The following is a 19188-nucleotide window of genomic DNA, read 5'->3' on the forward strand; positions in this document are numbered from 1 at the left end:
GTACAAATATTATTCCACCCACCCACCAGCCCACCCACCCAGCCACCCACCAGCCCACCCAGCCCTCGGCACTGAGCTGGGCACCCCTCCTGGTGTTTTAAGTGAATGAACGAGAGGCAGGCTTCTTCATCGCCAGTTTTGTCTTTTATAAAGAAAGGTCACCACCTAGATTCGTTTAAAATTTTCCGTCTTCACTTTGGTATATTAGTTATAAACCACAGCTTCTCTTGTGTTGTGTTAAACTATTCTGGGGAGGAACCCAGGATCTCATATGAGCCTATTGTTTCTCCCAAGTTCTGTGATTTTTATTGGTTCGTTTGTTTTATATATGTTTTATATATATCCATCTGCCTGTCTGTCATCCATCCATCTATCCATCCACCTGTCCATCTGTCTGTCTGTCTATCTATGTAACTGTTGTGACAAGGTCTCTTTCTGTATAGTTCTGGCTATCCTGGAACTCTATGAAGTTCCATGCTGGCCTCAAACTCAAAGAGATCTGCCTGCCTCTACCTCTGCCAGGTTTAAAGGCAGGCACTACTTTGCCAGGCTTAACTATTTTGTGTGTGGTGTGCACATTCTTGCCATGGTCTGCACATGGAGGTTAGAGATCAATCCATGGGAAACTACCACATGGGTCCCAGGGATTGGACTCATGTCACCAGGCTTGGTGGCAAGCTCCTTAACCTGTTTGCCCACCTCTGGTTCTGTTGTTGAAAGATGTTAGGAATGTGGAATTTTTTTTTTTTCTTTTTAGATGATAGGTTTTAATCAAGAAAGTAAGAAAAAGCCTTCCTTCTGGTGTTTCATGTTTTATACCTAGGAAAATGGTGACCCACTTACTATGCTATGACCAGGATCAGTAGACACATGGTCTGTACAGGGCACAGGCTGAAGCCCTCTGCCTTCCTCTGCTTCTTTTTGTCTTAGTATGGCTAGAAGTGTGCAGTACTTTCAGGAGTTGTTGGTAGCTACAGGATTCTTCCCGTGCCGTAGTGGTGAGGATGGTTTACATGCTACCCTCCCCTGCCTGCACTGTAAACAGAAACACGTACCCTAGGTAGGCTGGCTGTCTACATAGAAGTGGGATGCATGAGAAGAGGAGATGGGTATGTCCAGTCCACTGGACATGCTCTCACAGAAAGGCAGGGTGTAGATGTTCCAGGGTCTATGTGCTATGGTCCTGTGTCCTGTGTCACTCCAGTGTGTGGTCCTGTGACACTCCAGTGTGATCTGTGCAATGGGTAAAAGGAGGAGTAAGGGGCAGATCTTGTTTATATGCACACACAGAATGTTTTGTGAATGTGATTTGGAACCGCAGGGCACGTGTGTGTTCCGGGCTCTCCTCCAAAGGCGTGCTGCAGTGTGTAAATTTCTCTTCTGATCAGGTGATGATGGCGCTGTCCAATCACCTGAATGCTGTGGAGTCAGAGAAGCAGAAGCTCCGTGCTCAGGTCCGACGTCTGTGCCAGGAGAACCAGTGGCTGCGGGATGAACTGACCAACACGCAGCAGAAGTTACAGAAGAGTGAGCAGTCCGTGGCACAGCTGGAGGAGGAGAAGAAGCACCTGGAGTTCATGAACCAGCTGAAGAAGTACGATGATGACATCTCCCCCTCGGTGAGTGCTAGTGCCGAGCGTGCCTTGCTCTGCTTAGGCCGTCTCCATAGGCTGTCTAAGAGCAGATCTTAGCTAGGTAATCCCAGTAACCCCACGTCCGAACTGTCGCTCTGGGAGGCAGAGGCAGAGGCAGAGAGGCAGAGGCAGAGAGGCAGAGAGGCAGAGGCAGAGAAGCAGAGGCAGAGGCAATTTCTGCAAGTTCAACGCCAACCAGAACTACATAGCAAGACCCAGCCTGGAAGCAGAAGAGAGTAGAAGGCTCCTTGTTGCTTCTGACTGGGCATTGCTCTTGAGCTGTGCTCACAGGCTGCATCTGGTGACTGGTGTTGGTGCTCAGAGCTGCAGGCTCGGCTTTCCAGTGGATGAGGAGGACTTGTCACTGCTCTTTTGCTTCCTGTGGCCTTTTGTGCGTTGGGGCGGTGCTTGCTAGTACTCTGGCTTGGCTCACAGGCAGCTGCGCGTTCTGGTGATGGAGATGGCACACAGGCCTCTGCATGTGCAGATGCTTTCCCCTGGGCACAGCCCTGATTCTTGTCCCCTCTTTGGCTGTCACATCTCATTAAAACAGTTGTTTATCTCCCATGGTCTCTGCATCTTTGAAGAATGCATTATTCATCCCTAGGGGAATGTTTTAACGTGAGATTTGCCTCCCCGTTTCCCTCTGCATTGTAAGTGTTGTCGGCCCCTCATCAGGCCGTTTGCTTTCCTCACTATCTGCCTGTGCATTAATAGGAATCTGTTGGAGGTATGATGTAAAACTGACAGACCCAGCCGGGCGTGGTGGCGCATGCCTTTAATCCCAGCACTTGGGAGGCAGAGGCAGGCAGATTTCTGAGTTTGAGGCCAGCCTGGTCTACAGAGTGAGTTCCAGGACAGCCAGGGCTACACAGAGAAACCCTGTCTTGAAAAAACCAAAACAAAGAAACAAACAAACAAACAAAAAAACATCAAAAAAACCCTGACAGGCCTTTAGCTCTCCTGGGCCCTAGTACAGTGCTCTGTAGGGATGGCACGAGGGAGCTCCTCCCCCATGTTGCTTTGGGAATTATAGATATACCATTTTTTTCCTGTCCCTAATTTTGGATTCCCAGCAAGACTTTGCTTGTCTGCTAGAACTTCCCCTGAACACAGTCAAAGAATCTGAGGTCTAGAAATGCAGTCAGGATTTGTCTGTCTTTTCAGGCGGTGGCCTACAGTTAAGTTTCCTCAGTTCTAATCTAGCAAACCGTCTTTGGCTCCTTTTATTTGTGGTGGTGGATAGGGTGGTTATCTGTCCACAGGCCTTGCTCAAGGTAGGCAAGTGGGTAAGCCACACTCAGATGATCATACTCGTAATTGTCAAAAGCTGGCCATCTTGTTCGGTCTGTAGTAAATAAAAAGGAATTTTATGTTAAGGGATTTGCGGGCAGCATGCGGGTTCTACAGAGTGAAGGGTGTTCTGGGTCTCTTGTAGGAGGACAAAGACTCTGATTCTGCCAAAGAGCCATTGGATGATCTCTTCCCAAATGACGAGGACGAACCAGGACAAGGAAGTGAGTTGCAAGGGTGTGGCCGTGTCATTAAATGTGGAGTGGTGTGGAGCTGCTTCCTCTCTGGGGACAGTCCTGTCCTAGCATGCTTAGCTTGTGAGACCGCTACATATTTATATTTACTCACTCGAAGTCTCACATGGTAACCCAGGGTGGCCTTTTTTTTTTTTTTTTAAGATTAAAAATTTTTATTTTGTGCGTATGAGTATTTCATTTGCATGTATGTATATGTACTAGGTGGGTGTCTGGTGCCTACAGAGGTCAGAAGAGGGTGGCAGAGCCCCTAGAAATGGAATTACAGCTGGTTGTGAGCTGCCATGTGCGTGCTGGGAACTGAGCCCCAGTCCTGTGCAGGAGCAGTAAGTGTGGCTCTTAACCTGTGAACTCTTTCCCATCCGGGACCCGAGGCTCTCCGTTCTTGTGCCTCATCCTCTCTAACTGTGGGATTATAGGTGTGTGCCACCATACCTGGGAGATTGCCTCTGTCTTTCCCAACTTTAAAGTAGTTAGTGTGAGGTGGGATGTTAGTTAGTATGTGGGCGGGGGCCTCTGCAGGGTTAAAGAAGTCAGAGGACCTACCCTTTCCTTCCTCCCTTGGAGGAATCCTGTGGTAGGGTCAGTCCGCAGCACACTGCTCCTGACAGGCTGTTTCTCTTGGCTTGCTCATGGGTCCCCAGGAGACTATGGGCTAGCATATGCACTGACTGGCACTGGGTGTTGTCCGTGTGTTAGCCAGTCTGTCCTAACCACGGCCATGTTCCTTCTCTGCAGTCCAGCAGCAACATAGCAGTGCTGCAGCCGCCGCCCAGCAGGGCGGCTACGAGATCCCTGCAAGGCTGCGCACGCTCCACAACTTGGTGATCCAGTATGCTTCGCAGGGGCGTTATGAGGTGGCGGTGCCACTCTGCAAGCAGGCCCTGGAAGACCTGGAGAAGACTTCCGGCCACGACCACCCCGATGTGGCCACCATGCTCAACATCCTGGCCCTGGTGTACAGGCTAGTCCTTGGGTTACTGCATTGAACTTTCTGAGAGGCAGAGTGTTTCACAAGCCTCTACGAAACAGCTTTCCAGCCTTCCTGTCTGCTTCAGCAGTTAGTCTGGAATGTTCAGCCAGCTTGGCGGCAGGGCTCTCGCAGGACCAGAGCAGGTGCTCTCTGTAGCTCCTGGACCAGCTCTGCCTGAGTAACCATTTGCCCTCTGCACTGACCAACTCAGTCACTTTGACTTCTTTAAAATCAATTTTATTTTATGTGTGTGCTTGTTTGGCCTGCGTGTGTCTGTGTAAATACAGGAAAACCACTCACACACTTAATATAAAAAATTTCCTCCTTAGGATAACCTCCTGAAACAGGTTCTCTTTTAAAGCTCTGATGGTTCTTCCCAACTGCTCTGTAGAGGGGTGGTGCCCCTGTGCTCCTGCCACGCTGCCCCTGTGCGGACAGTGTTGGTTCTTCCTTCCTTCCTCTCAGGGAGGGAGGGAGGTGTTTCACTGTGCCTTTCCTTAAGCCGATATTTAAAGTCATCTGCACTCTCCTTGGAATTAGGGATTTACAGTGCTCTTAAATTTTCACTTTTAATCTAAATTTCCTGGTGGGCTTCAGCCTCACTGTGTTGGGCCTGATCCTTGGTCCCCGTCTAAGCAGGTCTAGGGCAGGTCTGAGTCTTTACAGACATCTGGCTTCAGCTGACTCCTGCTGGCAGAGAATCTGTCTGACCTACCCATAGACTCTGTCTGTCCACTTCTCTGGACTGCATCGATAGGCCAGCACTGCAGTCAAAATTGCATTTTAAAAAGATTCAGGCTGACTTTTGTGGTGGAGTAAATTCTTTGTATGCCTGAACCCCAGGGGTTCAGTTCTCAGTATCAGTAATGGCTTATTAACTAACTAGACTGGTGGAGTTGGTGATTGACCTTTAGCTGAACGAGGACTGTGTGTTTCGGTTTAGGGATCAGAACAAGTATAAAGACGCAGCTAACCTCCTGAACGACGCCCTGGCTATCCGCGAGAAAACCCTGGGCAGAGATCACCCTGCGGTGTGTATGCCCTCTCCTTCCAGGCCTTTACAGCTTATTTTCCCCAATACATTTTTGTCCAGCTCATCCCAATGACGAGCTCAACGGGGAGGGTCTGAGAGCCACCTTGTCCCAGATGGTACCATACGGTAGGGCCTGCTCAGGTAGTGACACTCACATCTTCGGGTCCCCTCTGATTTGTCAAGTCACCTCCTCAGATCACTGGCTCACTTCACTTTGATCCAGAATCAAGGTGCATGACCTCTAGATTTGTTCTTAAGAATCTGTGCTGTCTTTATGTGTCTGGTCAGATGTGCACAGAGATCTGATTTGGTTGGCTTTGTGGCTTCCAGAAATTGAAGAATCAAGACCACGGTGATTGTTTAGTTTCAGTGATGCATTTTGTAGTGAGTCCCTCTGATCTGCCGAGTGTCACCATGCATGTGGGAGGATCTGGGACTCTCCTCATGGCCGCTCTTACACTGGTTCCTTGTGGCCTTCTGTCTTGGCAGGTGGCAGCAACTCTGAACAACCTAGCAGTACTGTACGGTAAGCGGGGGAAGTACAAGGAGGCGGAGCCGCTGTGTAAACGAGCCCTGGAGATCAGGGAGAAGGTGAGGGGCAGCTGCACTTCTTCTTCACTGGATTTAGTTCCTCCCTCCGTTTCTGTCTCTGTCTCTCTGTCTCTGTCTCTCTGTCTCTTTCGAGGGGAATTACATCATTTTAAGGTTTGAGAACCGAGCACAGTGATATGTTATTATTTATTATTTGCTTACTGAGAGTAACTCCCAGAAAGGCAGAAAGTGGCTTCCTGTGTTCAGCCTTGCTCTTGCTGTTGACAAGAAAAGTTCTGAGTAGCAGGGGGAAGTGCTGCAGTCTCTATATTCACTGATGGTGTGTTTTTGTCATTAAAGATATTTCAGTTTAAGATTAAGTTTACTCTCAGGTGCAGTGGCGCACGCCTTTGGTCCCAGCACTTGGGAGGAAGAGGCAGGTGGATCTCTTGTGTGTTTAATGCCAGCCTGGTCTACAGAGTGAGTTTCAGGACAATCACTACTTCACATGGGGACCCTATCTCAAAACAAGAATAAGTTTACTGGAGCTAGAAAGATGTCTCAGCCGGTAAGAGCACTGGCTGCTGTTACAGAAGATGTAAGTTCAATTCCCAGCAGCCACGTGGAGGCTCACAACTGTATCTCCAGTTCTAGGAGATCCAGTTTTCTTCTGGCTTCAGTGAGCGTCAGGTGTGCATGTGATGCACAGAAACACATAAACCTTAAATACTGATACCAGTTTCACTGCATGTCTTCCGGTGGCAACGAAAGAGGTTTGGCAGAGCACTCAGGGCTAAAGACTGAGGCCCAGACTGGCACCGGCACACCAACACCTTTTCCTTACACTGTGCATTAGCACCTGTAGTGTGCAAAGGGAGCTAAAGTAGGAGGGGCCTTGCCTGTGCAGCAAACAGCACAGCAAGTCCAGGGCATAGGGACATTTATATTTGTCACAGGTTCCCAGGGGACTGCAAACTAGACAGGATGAATGGTCACAGTTTAATTTGTGTTTTCATTTGGTTTAAGATTTATTTTCCTTCTGTGTCTATGAATGTTTTGCCTACAAGCTTGTATGTGTACTGGATGTGTGCTTGGCACCAACAGAGGCCAGAGGAGGGCACTAGAGCCCTTGGAACTGGAGTTACATTAGGAGCTGCTGTATTGAGTGCTGGGTACTGAACTTGGGTCCTCTGCAAGAGCTGTTAATGCTCCTAACCACTGAGCTATCTTCCCCAGCCCCAGCTTGTTAAAGTTCTTAAAGTTGTTTATCAGTGTGATAGCTGGCTAGTGATCATTAATTTTGAGCCATATTGCAAGGATTACCAAATGTATAGATAATTTTTCAAAATTTTTTATTAGCTTTATCCACTTTATTTTATGTATGAGTGTTTTGCCTGCATGTATGTCTGTGCAGCAAATGTATCATCGCACCCTCAGAGGTTCGACGATGGCATTGGGTGTGAGCCCGTGGAGCTGAGGCTACAGATGGTTGTAAGCTACCACGTGGATGCTAGAAGTGAACCCAGGGCTTCTGCGAGTGTTCTTAACTGCTCAGTCATCTCTCCAGCCCCCTTAGATAATACTTTATTGTGTATTATTTGCTTACTTAGGAAAGGGAAGTGTCAAATTGTGTGTGCTAGGTTCAAGAGCAGGGTAAGTGTAAAGAGGGACAAGGGTTAGAAGATCTCTAAGGTGACCTGCCAGGTGGGGCTGAGGGGGAGAAGCCTGATACTAGAGAGAAGTCTGTTGTAAAAACAATTCCCCTCCCCCAAGTTTATGAAAGTGCTTTATGCGGAACTTCCTGCTTGGCAGAGCATTGTCTCTTGACTGGCTGGGGCCAGGATGGATCATCTGTAGGGCTGAACCACAGAAGAGGAGGGAATAGGGCTTCCACAGTCCTGAGTCAGCTTTCCAGGGAGGGTTTATGTTTGAACTGAACCTTGGCTAGCTGGCTTTATGGTTTCAGAGACAGGGAGAGGGAGAGTGTGTGGAGAAGGCGTGGGCTGTGTGCAGGAGTGAGCGCAGCACTGAGAGACCAGGGCCTGGACAGTGTCTGTTGTTTTTAGTTTTTCCTGAGACAGGCTTTCTCTGTGTAGTCCTGGAACTCTCTCTGTTGACCAGGCTGGCCTTGAACTCACTGAGATCCGCCTGTCTCTGCCTCCTCCAGTGCTGTGACTGAAGGTGTTTGCCATCAGACCCATCAAACCTTGAGCAGGTTTTGGAGGGAATTAAGTGTGAGCTTGTTCTTCCATTTGTGGCAGGCGTCTTTGCTAGGGAGGATGCTGAGGGAAGACACCAAGCTTTTTCAGTCTTGAGTTTATATTCTAGGGCAAGGATTAGGCAAGGAAAGGATTGGCAAGATGATTATTGGTGCTGAGACTTGTCGGAGAAGAATAGCAGGTGTGCTTATGAGATGGTGGGAAGGGAAACATTGGTGTTGGATGGAGGGATGAGCCCACTGAGGCCCTGGGTGTGTGTAGGAGTGGGACTGCTCGGAGGGCAGCCAGCCCCTGGAGTGCAGCATTTGAACTCGGTAACCAAAGCTGTCATGAGCCCAGCTTCCTTGGCTTCATGATGTGCTCTGTAGTAGCACCTGCCATGAATTAGACAAAGCTGCTAAGGGCTGTGGAAGCATATGTCTGTAATCCTAGCACCTGAGCTGGACTGTCACGAGTTCAAAACTAGACTGGGCTAAATAGCAAGTTTCAGGCTAGCCTGCACTAGAGTGAGATCATGTATCTAATGAAACTAATAAACAGATTCCCTACCCCATCCCCCCAAAATAAAGGAAAGAAGAAAGAGCCGGGCATCGTAGCTCAAGCCTGCGGTCCCAGCACCTGGTGGGTAGAGGCAGGAGAATCTGATGTTGAGGTGAGGGAGCTGGGGAAGTGAGCACCGCACCCTTTCCTTCCCTCAAGGTGAGGTCAGTGACTCCAGCCACTCTGCTGTGTTCTGGCATAGCAGTTCTGTGAGGGCGCACTGTCTGCGTGTGGAGCATGGCAGGTCCATATTTGCATACGTGCTTTAGAAGAGCCCTTGGCAGGAGGGTACAGAGTCACTGGATGGTGGAGTTTCTCATGTGCTCTTTCTAACCCAGGTTCTGGGAAAGGATCATCCTGATGTTGCCAAGCAGTTAAATAACTTGGCCTTGCTGTGCCAGAACCAGGGCAAGTACGAGGAGGTAGAGTATTACTACCAGAGGGCCCTGGAGATCTACCAGACGAAGCTAGGACCTGACGATCCCAACGTGGCCAAGACGAAAAATAACCTGGTATGCTGCGGATGAGCCATGGTTCTTCTGTAGATGGAAGCCCCCGTGTCTCTGCGTGGAGGCACTAAGCACTAAGCACTACTAAGCACTAAGTACTGTGTTTCCTTGAAGGCCTCCTGTTATCTGAAACAAGGGAAGTTCAAACAAGCAGAAACGCTGTACAAGGAGATTCTCACCCGCGCACACGAACGGGAGTTTGGATCTGTGGATGGTAAGAAGTACTCTAAGCAAATGTACTAAATGTATGTATTAAAAAGGTGGTTTTCACCTTGAAATTGGCAATACCCAAGTCCCCACAGTACTTTTTTCTTTTCTTCTTTTTTTAAAGGTTTTATTATTTTATGTTGTTACATTTACGTTTCTGTTTCTGTGAAGGGACACCATGCCCAAGGTAATTTATAAAAGGAAGCATTTACTTGGGGCTTACTTAGAGTTTCAGGGGATGAGTCTGTGACCATCAATCATGTCTGCAGCACTGGGGCAGCAGGCAATGGCGCTGGGGCAGCAGCGGAGAGCTTGCATCTGATCCACAGGCAGGAGAGTGTGGACTTGTGAGAGGTTAATACACATCTCCAGGGACATTCCTCTCCCAGCAAGGGCACACACCTGCTAATCCTTCCAGAGTCTTAGCAACTGGGGACCTAACATCCCAGAGTGTGAGCCTAAAGAGTCTAATTTATTGGGTCTCCTTGAACTGCAGTTAGAGATGTTTGTGTGCCACCATATGGTAACATGTGTCAACGCTGTGTCCCCTGGAAGGTCACCCAGAGTCCCACCCTTGGAGCTGTTTTTCTAGCTTTTCCACACATTTTCCAGAGAGAAGTTAGTTTGAATTTTAGTTTTTTAAAATATTTGTTTATTTATTCCGTGTTATTTATGTGTACAAATGGAGGTTAGAAGCCATCCCAGATAGCTGGCACTTAAGCCAGGGCAATTCTCCTTTTTCCATGTCCCATCTTGCTCCAGGAGTGCTGGCTCACAGGTATGTGCCACCACACCCACCTTTCCCATGTGGCTCTGCTCTTGCTGGTTGAGCTAGCTCGCTGGCCTTGAACTGTCTCCTAAGGACCAGTAGAAGGAAAGCTGTGTCCAGGCGGGAACCTTCTCTCTCTCTCTCTCTCTCTCTCTCTCTCTCTCTCTCTCTCTCTCTCTCTTCTCTTTCTCTCTCTCTCTCTCTCTCTTTCTCTTTCTCTTTCTCTCTCTCTCTCCCTCCCTCCCTCCCTCCCTCCTTCCTTCCTTTCTTTCTTTCTTTAAAGATTTGTTTATTTTTATATATTTGATTACACTGTCACTGTCTTCAGACACACCAGAAGAGGGCATCAGACCCCATTACAGATGGTTGTGAGCCACCATGTGGTTGTTGGGATTTGAACTCAGGACCTCCTAACTGCTGGGCTATTTCTACAGCCCTGGAACCTTTTCTTTGAGCCATTCATCCTGTCTAGTTTGCAGTCCCCTGGGAACCTGTGACAAATATAAATGTCCCTATGCCCTGGACTTGCTGCGCTGTTTGCTGCACAGGCAAGGCCCCTCCTACTTTAGATCCCTTTGCACACTACAGGTGCTAATGCACAGTGTAAGGAAAAGGTGTTGGTGTGCCGGTGCCAGTCTGGGCCTCAGTCTGTAGCCCTGAGTGCTCTGCCAAACCTCTTTCAGTGCCACCGGAAGACATGCAGTGAAACTGGTATTTTATAGGGTGTAAATTTCTGACTCAGGGCCTGGAGAGATGGCTCAGCAGTTAAGGGTGCTGGCTGTACTTTGAGAGGTCCTGCGTTCAATTCTCAGCACTCACACAACAGCTTACAACTGCCTAGATGGGATCTGATGTCTTCTGGTGTGCAGATGTGCATGCAGACCAGGCAACCATATACACAAATAAACCTTAAGTTGCTGAATCAAAAACAATGTTTGTGTTAAATGTTTCCTTTCCAAAGTGGTGTGAAATACTCAGACGACAATTATGAAAAGGTCACAGAATGGTTTCAGACGGGGTTTCTCTCAATTATTACATGTACATGTGTGGTTCTTTTTCACTTAAGGATTTATTATTTATTTGCTTAAAGCTTATTTTTATGTGTCTGGGGGTTTTACAGAGGCTAGCCTCTGTTCAGCGAGCAGGCATCACCACCTGGCATCCTCAGTGCTACACTCTTAGAGCTGTCTCCTTCCGGTGCCCTTGTCGGGCTTCCTCCAGGGTCAGTCAGCTTGACCTCAGACTTGGGCTGTGGGATGGTAGAGGCCAGTTGGTGTGGCCAGCAGGCTGTCTAGGGAGACAACTCTGGGTGTGGCTGAAAGCTTACCCTGCTGCACTGAGTAAGTCAGAGCGAGTGAGAGATGCCAGGGGTCAGCCTGCATTCTCCACATGCATGTTCGCCCGTGTACATGCTCACTTCCACATGTGTGACCACATGCATGCGAAACATATATACACATGCACATCACACATGTACACACACTTGGAAGAACAGAAAAAAATCTCTGAGAAGGCTCATACAAAAAAAAAAACCCAACAAGATAAAACCTTGCAGTCACTGACAGTCACAGGCTGCTCAGTGGTTACTGTGTAGCCTTGGTTTTCCTGAAACTCCTATGTAGACCAGGCTAGCCTAGAACTTACAGCAATCTGCCTGACTCTGCTTCCCAAGTGCTGGGATTAAGGTTATGTACCATCTCACCTGCCCCAAATTTCTTTTCTCTCCTCCTCCTCCTCCTCCTTCTCCTCCTCCTCCTCCTCCTCTTCTTCTTTTTTGAGGTTGGGTTTCTCTGTAGTCCTGCCTATTTCTGGAACTCAAGAGATCTGCCTGTCTGAGTGCCGCCATCATCAACTGGGTTTTCTGTTCTACAGCTTACATTGTTTTTCTTCCCTAGACGAGAACAAGCCCATTTGGATGCACGCCGAGGAGAGAGAGGAGTGCAAAGTAAGGCTGTGCTGTGCTGCCTGGAGGGTGGGCAGGGTGGGGCCTGGAGGGCAGGCAGGGCGGGGCACCACCGCTCACTCACCTGACTTCTCTCTGCCATTAGGGCAAGCAGAAGGATGGGTCGTCTTTTGGAGAGTATGGCGGCTGGTATAAAGCCTGCAAAGTGGACAGGTGAGTCTGCCCAGGCCAAACCCTAGACAGCAGGAATGGCTGTGCTGGACCGGTGTGAGAGCCTAGTCCCATGGCCCCCATTTCCCCATCGTTAAAGCCTGACCACTGAGCTGGCTGGCCAGGACAGACTTGTCCTCTGACCGGCACACGAGTCTTTGCTCATGCATACCTATATGTAGGTATTATACTGGTAATAATACTAACAATTAGTAAAATAAAGAAGCAAGCAAGCATGCAGGCCTGGTGATGCATATCTGCAATCTCAGTACTTGAGAGGCAGGTGCAGACAGACCTGTTAGATGAGGTTGAGGCTAATATAAGGAGTTCTAGGGCTACATAGTGAGACCCTGTCTCCAAAACAACAACAACAACAACATCATCAACAACAAAAGGCAAAAATCCCTGCGGCACCAAACCTGCCTGTTTTCCCCAGTGAGACCATATCCATTTACCTACCGTCCAGTCCCTGCGGCAGGGTGGATGCTGGCTATCAGTGCTTTTTATTGACAAACACCTAGTTGGAGGAGAAAGGCTACCTAGCCAGGACTGCCTTAGGCAGCTGTCCATATGCTCAGGGTGACATGGACACACCCTTGCCTCTCTGAGGCGAGTGTCAGCACCTGGAGCACACACTGGCCTGTGCCCCGGGTGCCCCCTGGGTGCCATGCCCGTGGCTGGCCTAGAGCCTACTGCCTGCCCCGGCCTTGCCGGCCTGCCTTTTAGGCTCAGCTTCCTCCTCACCCACATCAACAGAGCTTGTTAGACTCCAGTTTGTCAGAGTGTCTTCTTCTGGGTCCCCATCGAGCTCACTACAGAATTCACCTTTTTGCCTGAGGGACATGCGGGTGCTATCTTTATTCCTGTAGCTGAGATGCCTACCATTAGTGAGAGGAAGCCATCTCTCAGAATAAAGATTGGCACCAAAACAAGGCCAGGCTATTTATTTATTTAATTAATTTAATTTAATTTTTTTTTGAGACAGGATTTCTCTATAGCTCTGGCTGTCCTGGAACTCACTCTGTAGACCAGGCTGGCCTCAAACTCAGAAATCTGCCTGCTTCTGCCTCCCAAGTGCTGGGATTAAAGGCGTGTGCCACCACTGCCCTGCCAGCTTTTTATTTTGTGATTGGCCTTGCTATGTGACCCATCTTGGCCTTAAACTCTTAGTCTTCCTGCCTCAGCCTCCTGAGTGCCAGGATCATGCAGGTGTATCCCCTATCAGGCAGTTTCTGACTTTGCAAATATGTCCTTGTGTACAAGTGCACTTGACTGTGTATGTCTGTGGAGGCCAGAGCAACATGAACTTTTACTCTCTTTTATTTCCCTCCAAGTACATTTTTTGAGCCAGGGTCTCTCCCTGAACCTGGAGCATGTTGTTTTGGCTGTATTGGCTGGCCAGGGAGGGCCTGGTACCCACGTGTCCCCAGTTCTCCGGTGTGGTTTCTGCATACACCTCCTTGCTTGGCTCTTAGATATGCAGTTGGGTAAGCTCCGGGGATCCAAACTAAGGCCCTCCTGCTTGTGCAGCACTGGACCCACTGAGCCGTCTCCCCAGCTCCATAGCTCTCACATTAGCAAGACTGTCTCCTGTCCCCTGCTTCATTTACAAAGTATCTCACACTGTCAGCTCTGGAGGTTCTGCTGAGACGCAAGAGATAAGACCTGCATAGACCTAGCTCTGCCTGCAGACTAGCCACGTGCTTCTGTGGCCGTGCCATAGGAATCTATGACTGGTCAGGCTCTGGGCAGATGCTGTCTGTGGGAGTCTCTAACAGTCCTGAGCACCAGGCTGCTTAAGTGGGGAACATGAGAGTGTCGCAGCTGAAAAGAGCGTTAACCTCCGCGTCCCGCGCAGTGCAGACTCATCTGAACCATTGCTGAGCGTCTGCCCACCAGACCTGGGGGCTACCACATTCTCACTGCACACGCAGGCCCTTACACTGACCGCTTCTGTGTTGTGCGTCCTCTTGCAGTCCTACCGTCACAACCACTTTGAAAAACCTTGGAGCACTTTACCGACGCCAGGGGAAGTTTGAAGCTGCAGAAACCTTGGAAGAAGCTGCCATGAGGTCACGTAAACAGGTGTGCGCAACACTTCTCTCAGAGTGATCTGTTGGAACTGTGATGGCTTTCTACGTGGCTGTTATTGAAAGGTTAATTTGGGCTCAGCTCAGTGAGGAGCACTTGTCACATTGTTCAAAGGAGTCGGCCGTGATGGCCTTTCAGTACTCAGGGGGCTGAGGCAGAGAGAGTGAACATTTATAGGAGAACTAGTGTCAGGAACTAAAAAGAAATGAAAAATGATGAATGAAAAAGGAAGAAAAGTAAGAATGGAAGAGCTCTCATCACGTGCTCATGAGCCCCTTGGTGTGAGGTGCTCCCAGTTGTCATGTGCTCCCAGTTGGTATGAGGTGCTCCCAGTTGTCATGTGCTCTCAGTTGGTGTGAGGTGCTCCCAGTTGTCACATGCTCACAGTTGGTATGAGGTGCTCGCAGTTGTCATGTGCTCACAGTTGGTATGAGGTGCTCCCAGTTGTCATGTGCTCCGAGTTGGTATGAGGTGCTCCCAGTTGTCACATGCTCACAGTTGGTATGAGGTGCTCCCAGTTGTCACTTGCTCACAGTTGGTGTGAGGTGCTCCCAGTTGGGCCAGCTCTACTGGGACTTGTGGTCTGGGGCTCAAGCAGAACTCTCGCTGCTGCCCCTTTGGTCCTGGGGGCCGAGTCAGGCAATCTGTGGCTGCCATTAGCTATGAGGCTGCCTCCCCAGGAGCAGGGCCTACAGTTTAGGCCTGCTCTAGATCACAGGTAGATTGTAGCAAGAGGAGCTCCAGGGGCCTAAGAGCTCCAGAGAAAGGGTGTGAGTGTCATGAGGACGTTCCCCACCAGGCAGCCGCAGAAGCTCTGGACAGGACAGCTTCTGTGCCCCATGAGCATCACATTACATATAGCAGGGCAGGGTATGGGCATGTGCCAGGGTTAACATTGTTGCTATATGAGATAGATTATCTTGTTTCCTAGGCTGACCTCAATCTGTAGCTGAGGTTAACCTCAAGCTTCCCCTTCTCCTGCCTTCACCTCCCAAGGGCTGAGGTAGCAGGCAAGCACCATCAGGTCTGGTGTGTGTGGTGTTGGTGATAGGGCCCAGTGTACATGCTGGGTGAGCACTTAACTATGTCTCCCTCATTACCTGGGGCTCAGTATTAGCTTACAACACTTGTTCTGTTTTGAATACAGGGCCTTATGTAGCCAGACTGGCCTTGAACTCTATCCTCCTATTGCTGCTTTGTAATGCTGAGATTACAGGCATGCTCACATACAGTACAATGTTCTGGGTACATAGAGTGCAGTTCTGTGTGTAAGCTCCTGAGTTTTGGTGACATGGACTGGTATAGCGCAGATCCCCATCCCTATCCTCATGACCCTAGGGAGCCTGAATCCTGCCCCCAGGAGCGCTCATCTGCGATTGTCCCTTACATAAGAATTGGTGTCTGTGGGGCAGTGAGAAGTGAGGGCTGGGGGGTCACCTGCATGAGGGCTGAAGGAGGAAGCCGACTGACCACGTGCCCTCTGACCTCTCTCACATGGCTCTGCGGCAGGCACACCCAAGTTCTAGCAGCAACAGCCAAGAGAATTTGACTCTGTCCCCAGTGAAGCTCAGATTCTGAGACGCCTTCTGAGATGCCAGTGCTAACGGGCAACCCGTTCTCCCCTGCCTGGCTCACAGGGTCTTGACAATGTTCACAAACAGAGAGTGGCCGAAGTGCTAAATGACCCTGAGAACATGGAGAAGCGAAGGAGCCGGGAGAGTCTCAATGTGGACGTGGTCAAGTACGAGAGTGGCCCTGACGGAGGGGAGGAAGTGAGTATGAGCGTAGAGTGGAATGGGGTAAGTACAGTGCGTTGGCTGCACCGGGCAGGACCTGCCAGCCTCCCCAGCGGCACTTGCTAGCTGTCGTGTCTCACGCTAGACTCGCCACTTTTCGCAAATTAAGCGTCAGGGAAGCTTTCTGTAAGTCCTAACTTCTGCTAACTTAGAAGCTGTGTTGCTTGCAGTAGTTCTCTTTAGGAATCCGTGAACGCTGACTGGCCTCTCGTAGAGCATGCGTGCATGCTGATTGAGTCTCCTGGCCGTGTAAAAACCTCGTCCACACTCTGGTTTCCTGTAACCCTGGGATGGGCATGGCTGACTAACTGTCTTTCCTAACTCCCCATGTTCTGCTAACTCAGTGCTCCTGACGCTGCTCAGGAGGCTGCCCTGGGGCTGCTAGAGAGCCTTGCTGGGAGCTGATGCCGAGTGCAGCTCAGACAGCAGCTCAGCGCAGGTGCACTAGGGCTGGTCTCCACACTGCCACCTGACAGGGCTCCCGACTTTTTGACTTAGAATCACCTGCTTGTGTACGACACAGATTGTGTCAGAGGTCTGTGTCAGCCCTGCTCCTCCAGCTTCCCCTGGGAGGTCCTCACCACTGCTTTCTGCCCAGGGTTGTGGGCAGTGTGTGAGTGTCACCTTCTGTGGTGAGCTGGTGTCTCTTTCTTCACAGAGAGGGTTAAGAGGGTTCATCAGAGCAGGCATATCACACGCCTGGGGCTCGCTCAGGTGGTGTGTCTAGCTGTCACTATGTGGCTTTGTCAGATCATTGCTTGGGACTTTCATCTAGCCTGTCCTGGGTCTTGGATTAATTGGCTCTAGGATTTACTTAGCTGCAGCAGTTTGGAGGAGCCAGGGTCCTGACTGAACCTCCTGTGAAATGTCAGTGGCCGCAGTTGAGGACGACATTCTCTCTCTGTCGAGCATGGGTCTCGTGCCAGCACAGCCAGTCAGCATCCACTGTGACTGCTGAGCCTTGTTGGGCAGCAGAGGCCTGGGCCTTCCTGCCCATGCCTGTCCTGTCAGCGCTCTGGACTGCACTCTTATTTTGCTCCAGCCCTGCATGCTTGTCCAAAGGGCCTGTTCCGCTTGGTGGCCGGCGGCTTACTTACAGACTTTAATGCAGGAAGCTCTCTCCCGAGACAGTATTTCTAGGTCTGTATGTACGTGGGTCCTGTGCCAGAGACAATGTCCACAACTCCTGAGTCCCACACCTGCCCTGGACACTGGGGGAGGAGTGCACAGGAGGGTGCTGTCATTGTGTGTGTGTTCGTGCACACAAGCGTGTGCACACAGTGTATGTTAGAGATTGACCTCTGTTTCATGCATGATAGGCAACTGCTCTGTCACTGAACTATGTCCACAGCCTTGCTTGTTTTGAGTCTCCGTGTATAGCCCAAGTTGTCCTTGTACTTGGGGTCCTCCTACCTCAGCCTTCTGGGTGCTGGGAAGACAGGTGTGCACAACATGCTTAGCTTACAGTTATACCTTGTTTCTTTCTCCGTGTGTGTGTGTGTGTGTGTGTATGTGTGTTTGTGTATGTGTGTGTGTGTGTGTGTGTGTGTATGTATGTGTGTTTGTGTATGTGTGTGTGTGTGTGTGTGTGTTTAAGACAGGGTTTCTCTGTGTCGCCCTGGCTGTCCTAGAGTTAGACACTGAAACTCTGACATCTGCCTGCCTCTCCCTCCTGAGCGGTGTTGTTAAAGGTGTGCAGTGTCCCCTGACTGGCTCAGTTTTAATTTTTATACTATAGAGTCTTGAACTTAGGGCCTTACACATGCTAGGCAAGGCCTTTTCCCCTTAGCTGAGTCACTCACATACTCACACTCACTCACTCACTCTCACACTTGCACTCATACACATACTTACATACTCTCATACTCACATACTCATTAATACACTCACATACTCACTCTCACACTCACTCATGCACACTCTCACGCACCCACACTCGCTCATTCACTCTCACACTCATACAGTCATATTTACAGTCACTATCACACTCTCACTCATACTCACACACTCATACTCTTACACTCATCCACACTCACCTACACTCTTACTTATTTTCACACTCTCATACACATTCACACACTCGATCACTCACTATCACTCTTACCCACACTCACTCACTCATACACATTCACCCTCACTCACTCATACATCCCTACTCTCCGTCCGTCCGTCCGTCCGTCCGTCCCTCCCTCCCTCCCTCCCTCACTATGTAGCCCTGGCTGGTCTGAAGCTTGCTGTATGGGCCAGGTTGGCCTTGATCTCAGAGGGATGCCTGCCTCTGACTCATGGTCTAGGATTAGAGCTCCACCACCAAGCCGCCTCCCCCTCTGAGTGCTGGATTAAAGGCGTGGCTCACCACCTCCCGGGTTACACTTGTAATTTCAGTGCTCTTTAAAATACCGCAGCTGTCCACCCTTTGTTCTCTTGGGTATTTACAGCTACAGCTTCAACTGTAAATTCCCAGAACAGATGGTAGTTGATTAAGTCACAGAAACAACTTATATGGGAATTCAGGGCTTTTTTTTCCAGTGTTCAGAGATAGAATTTAAAACAGGATAATGTTTGTCAAAGGCGAGGCTTGCTAGGTAGTAACTGTGGCTATGCAGGTGTGTGCTAGTGGAGGCAGAGAGCCAGGGTACAAAGCCAGTGAGCCTGCCTGGGAGGACAGCAGTTCCTCTTGAGTGTGTCTTACGGTGATGGTGATCACACTTCATGGAAACAGGCTCCTGCAGGCGTCCTCAGGTCTGAGATATGATGCGGCTCTTGCAGGCACTGCTGTAGCAGGTCACTCTCTAGTAGGGTGCAGTTCTGAGAAAGCTGCTTTGTGGCCATTCGCCCTTTTCTTTTTTTTTTTTTTTAAGTTGAAGAATTTCTTTATTGACATGATAGATCCTACACAGAAATGTAGGAGACTAGTGAACAAGCTTTAGTATTTAAGGCTCTATTGACATGAAATGTAGGAGACTAGTGAACAAGCTTTAGTATTTAAGGTTCTATTGACATGAAATGTAGGAGACTAGTGAACAAGCTTTAGTATTTAAGGCTCAACTTGAGGAGAACAGATTCTAGTTTCTACTACCAGTCTTGGGAAAGAACAATTCCAGTGCCTGTGTATTGTCACAGAGGCTAAATGAGGACAGCAGGGTATCAGAGGGTCAGAGACAAGCTGCTTCAAAGGCTTGTTCTAGGACTTTCATTTAGAGTACTGGTTCTTTTTTTTTTTTTT

General features: G+C 49.4%; 1 protein-coding gene across 15 annotated transcripts in view; it reads left to right on the forward strand.

The window, feature by feature from the left end:
- The window catches only part of Klc1 (kinesin light chain 1), a 49229-nt gene that overhangs the window by 15082 nt on the left and 14959 nt on the right, over positions 1-19188 (forward strand). For 4 of the 15 annotated variants that reach the window (XM_021202756.2, XM_029541218.1, XM_021202759.2 and 1 more), the window contains exons 3-13: positions 1389-1619; positions 3073-3151; positions 3920-4145; positions 5098-5185; positions 5677-5778; positions 8816-8989; positions 9101-9200; positions 11858-11907; positions 12011-12078; positions 14052-14160; positions 15804-15965. In XM_021202756.2, the coding sequence (XP_021058415.1) occupies positions 1389-1619; positions 3073-3151; positions 3920-4145; positions 5098-5185; positions 5677-5778; positions 8816-8989; positions 9101-9200; positions 11858-11907; positions 12011-12078; positions 14052-14160; positions 15804-15965 (1389 nt within the window). The remainder of the gene's footprint in view (positions 1-1388; positions 1620-3072; positions 3152-3919; positions 4146-5097; positions 5186-5676; positions 5779-8815; positions 8990-9100; positions 9201-11857; positions 11908-12010; positions 12079-14051; positions 14161-15803; positions 15966-19188) is intronic. The other 11 variants (XM_021202757.2, XM_029541219.1, XM_029541221.1 and 8 more) reach the window with 3 other exon arrangements.

Source organism: Mus pahari, chromosome 7 (genome assembly GCF_900095145.1).
Source record: "Mus pahari chromosome 7, PAHARI_EIJ_v1.1, whole genome shotgun sequence".
NCBI lineage: Eukaryota > Metazoa > Chordata > Mammalia > Rodentia > Muridae > Mus > Mus pahari.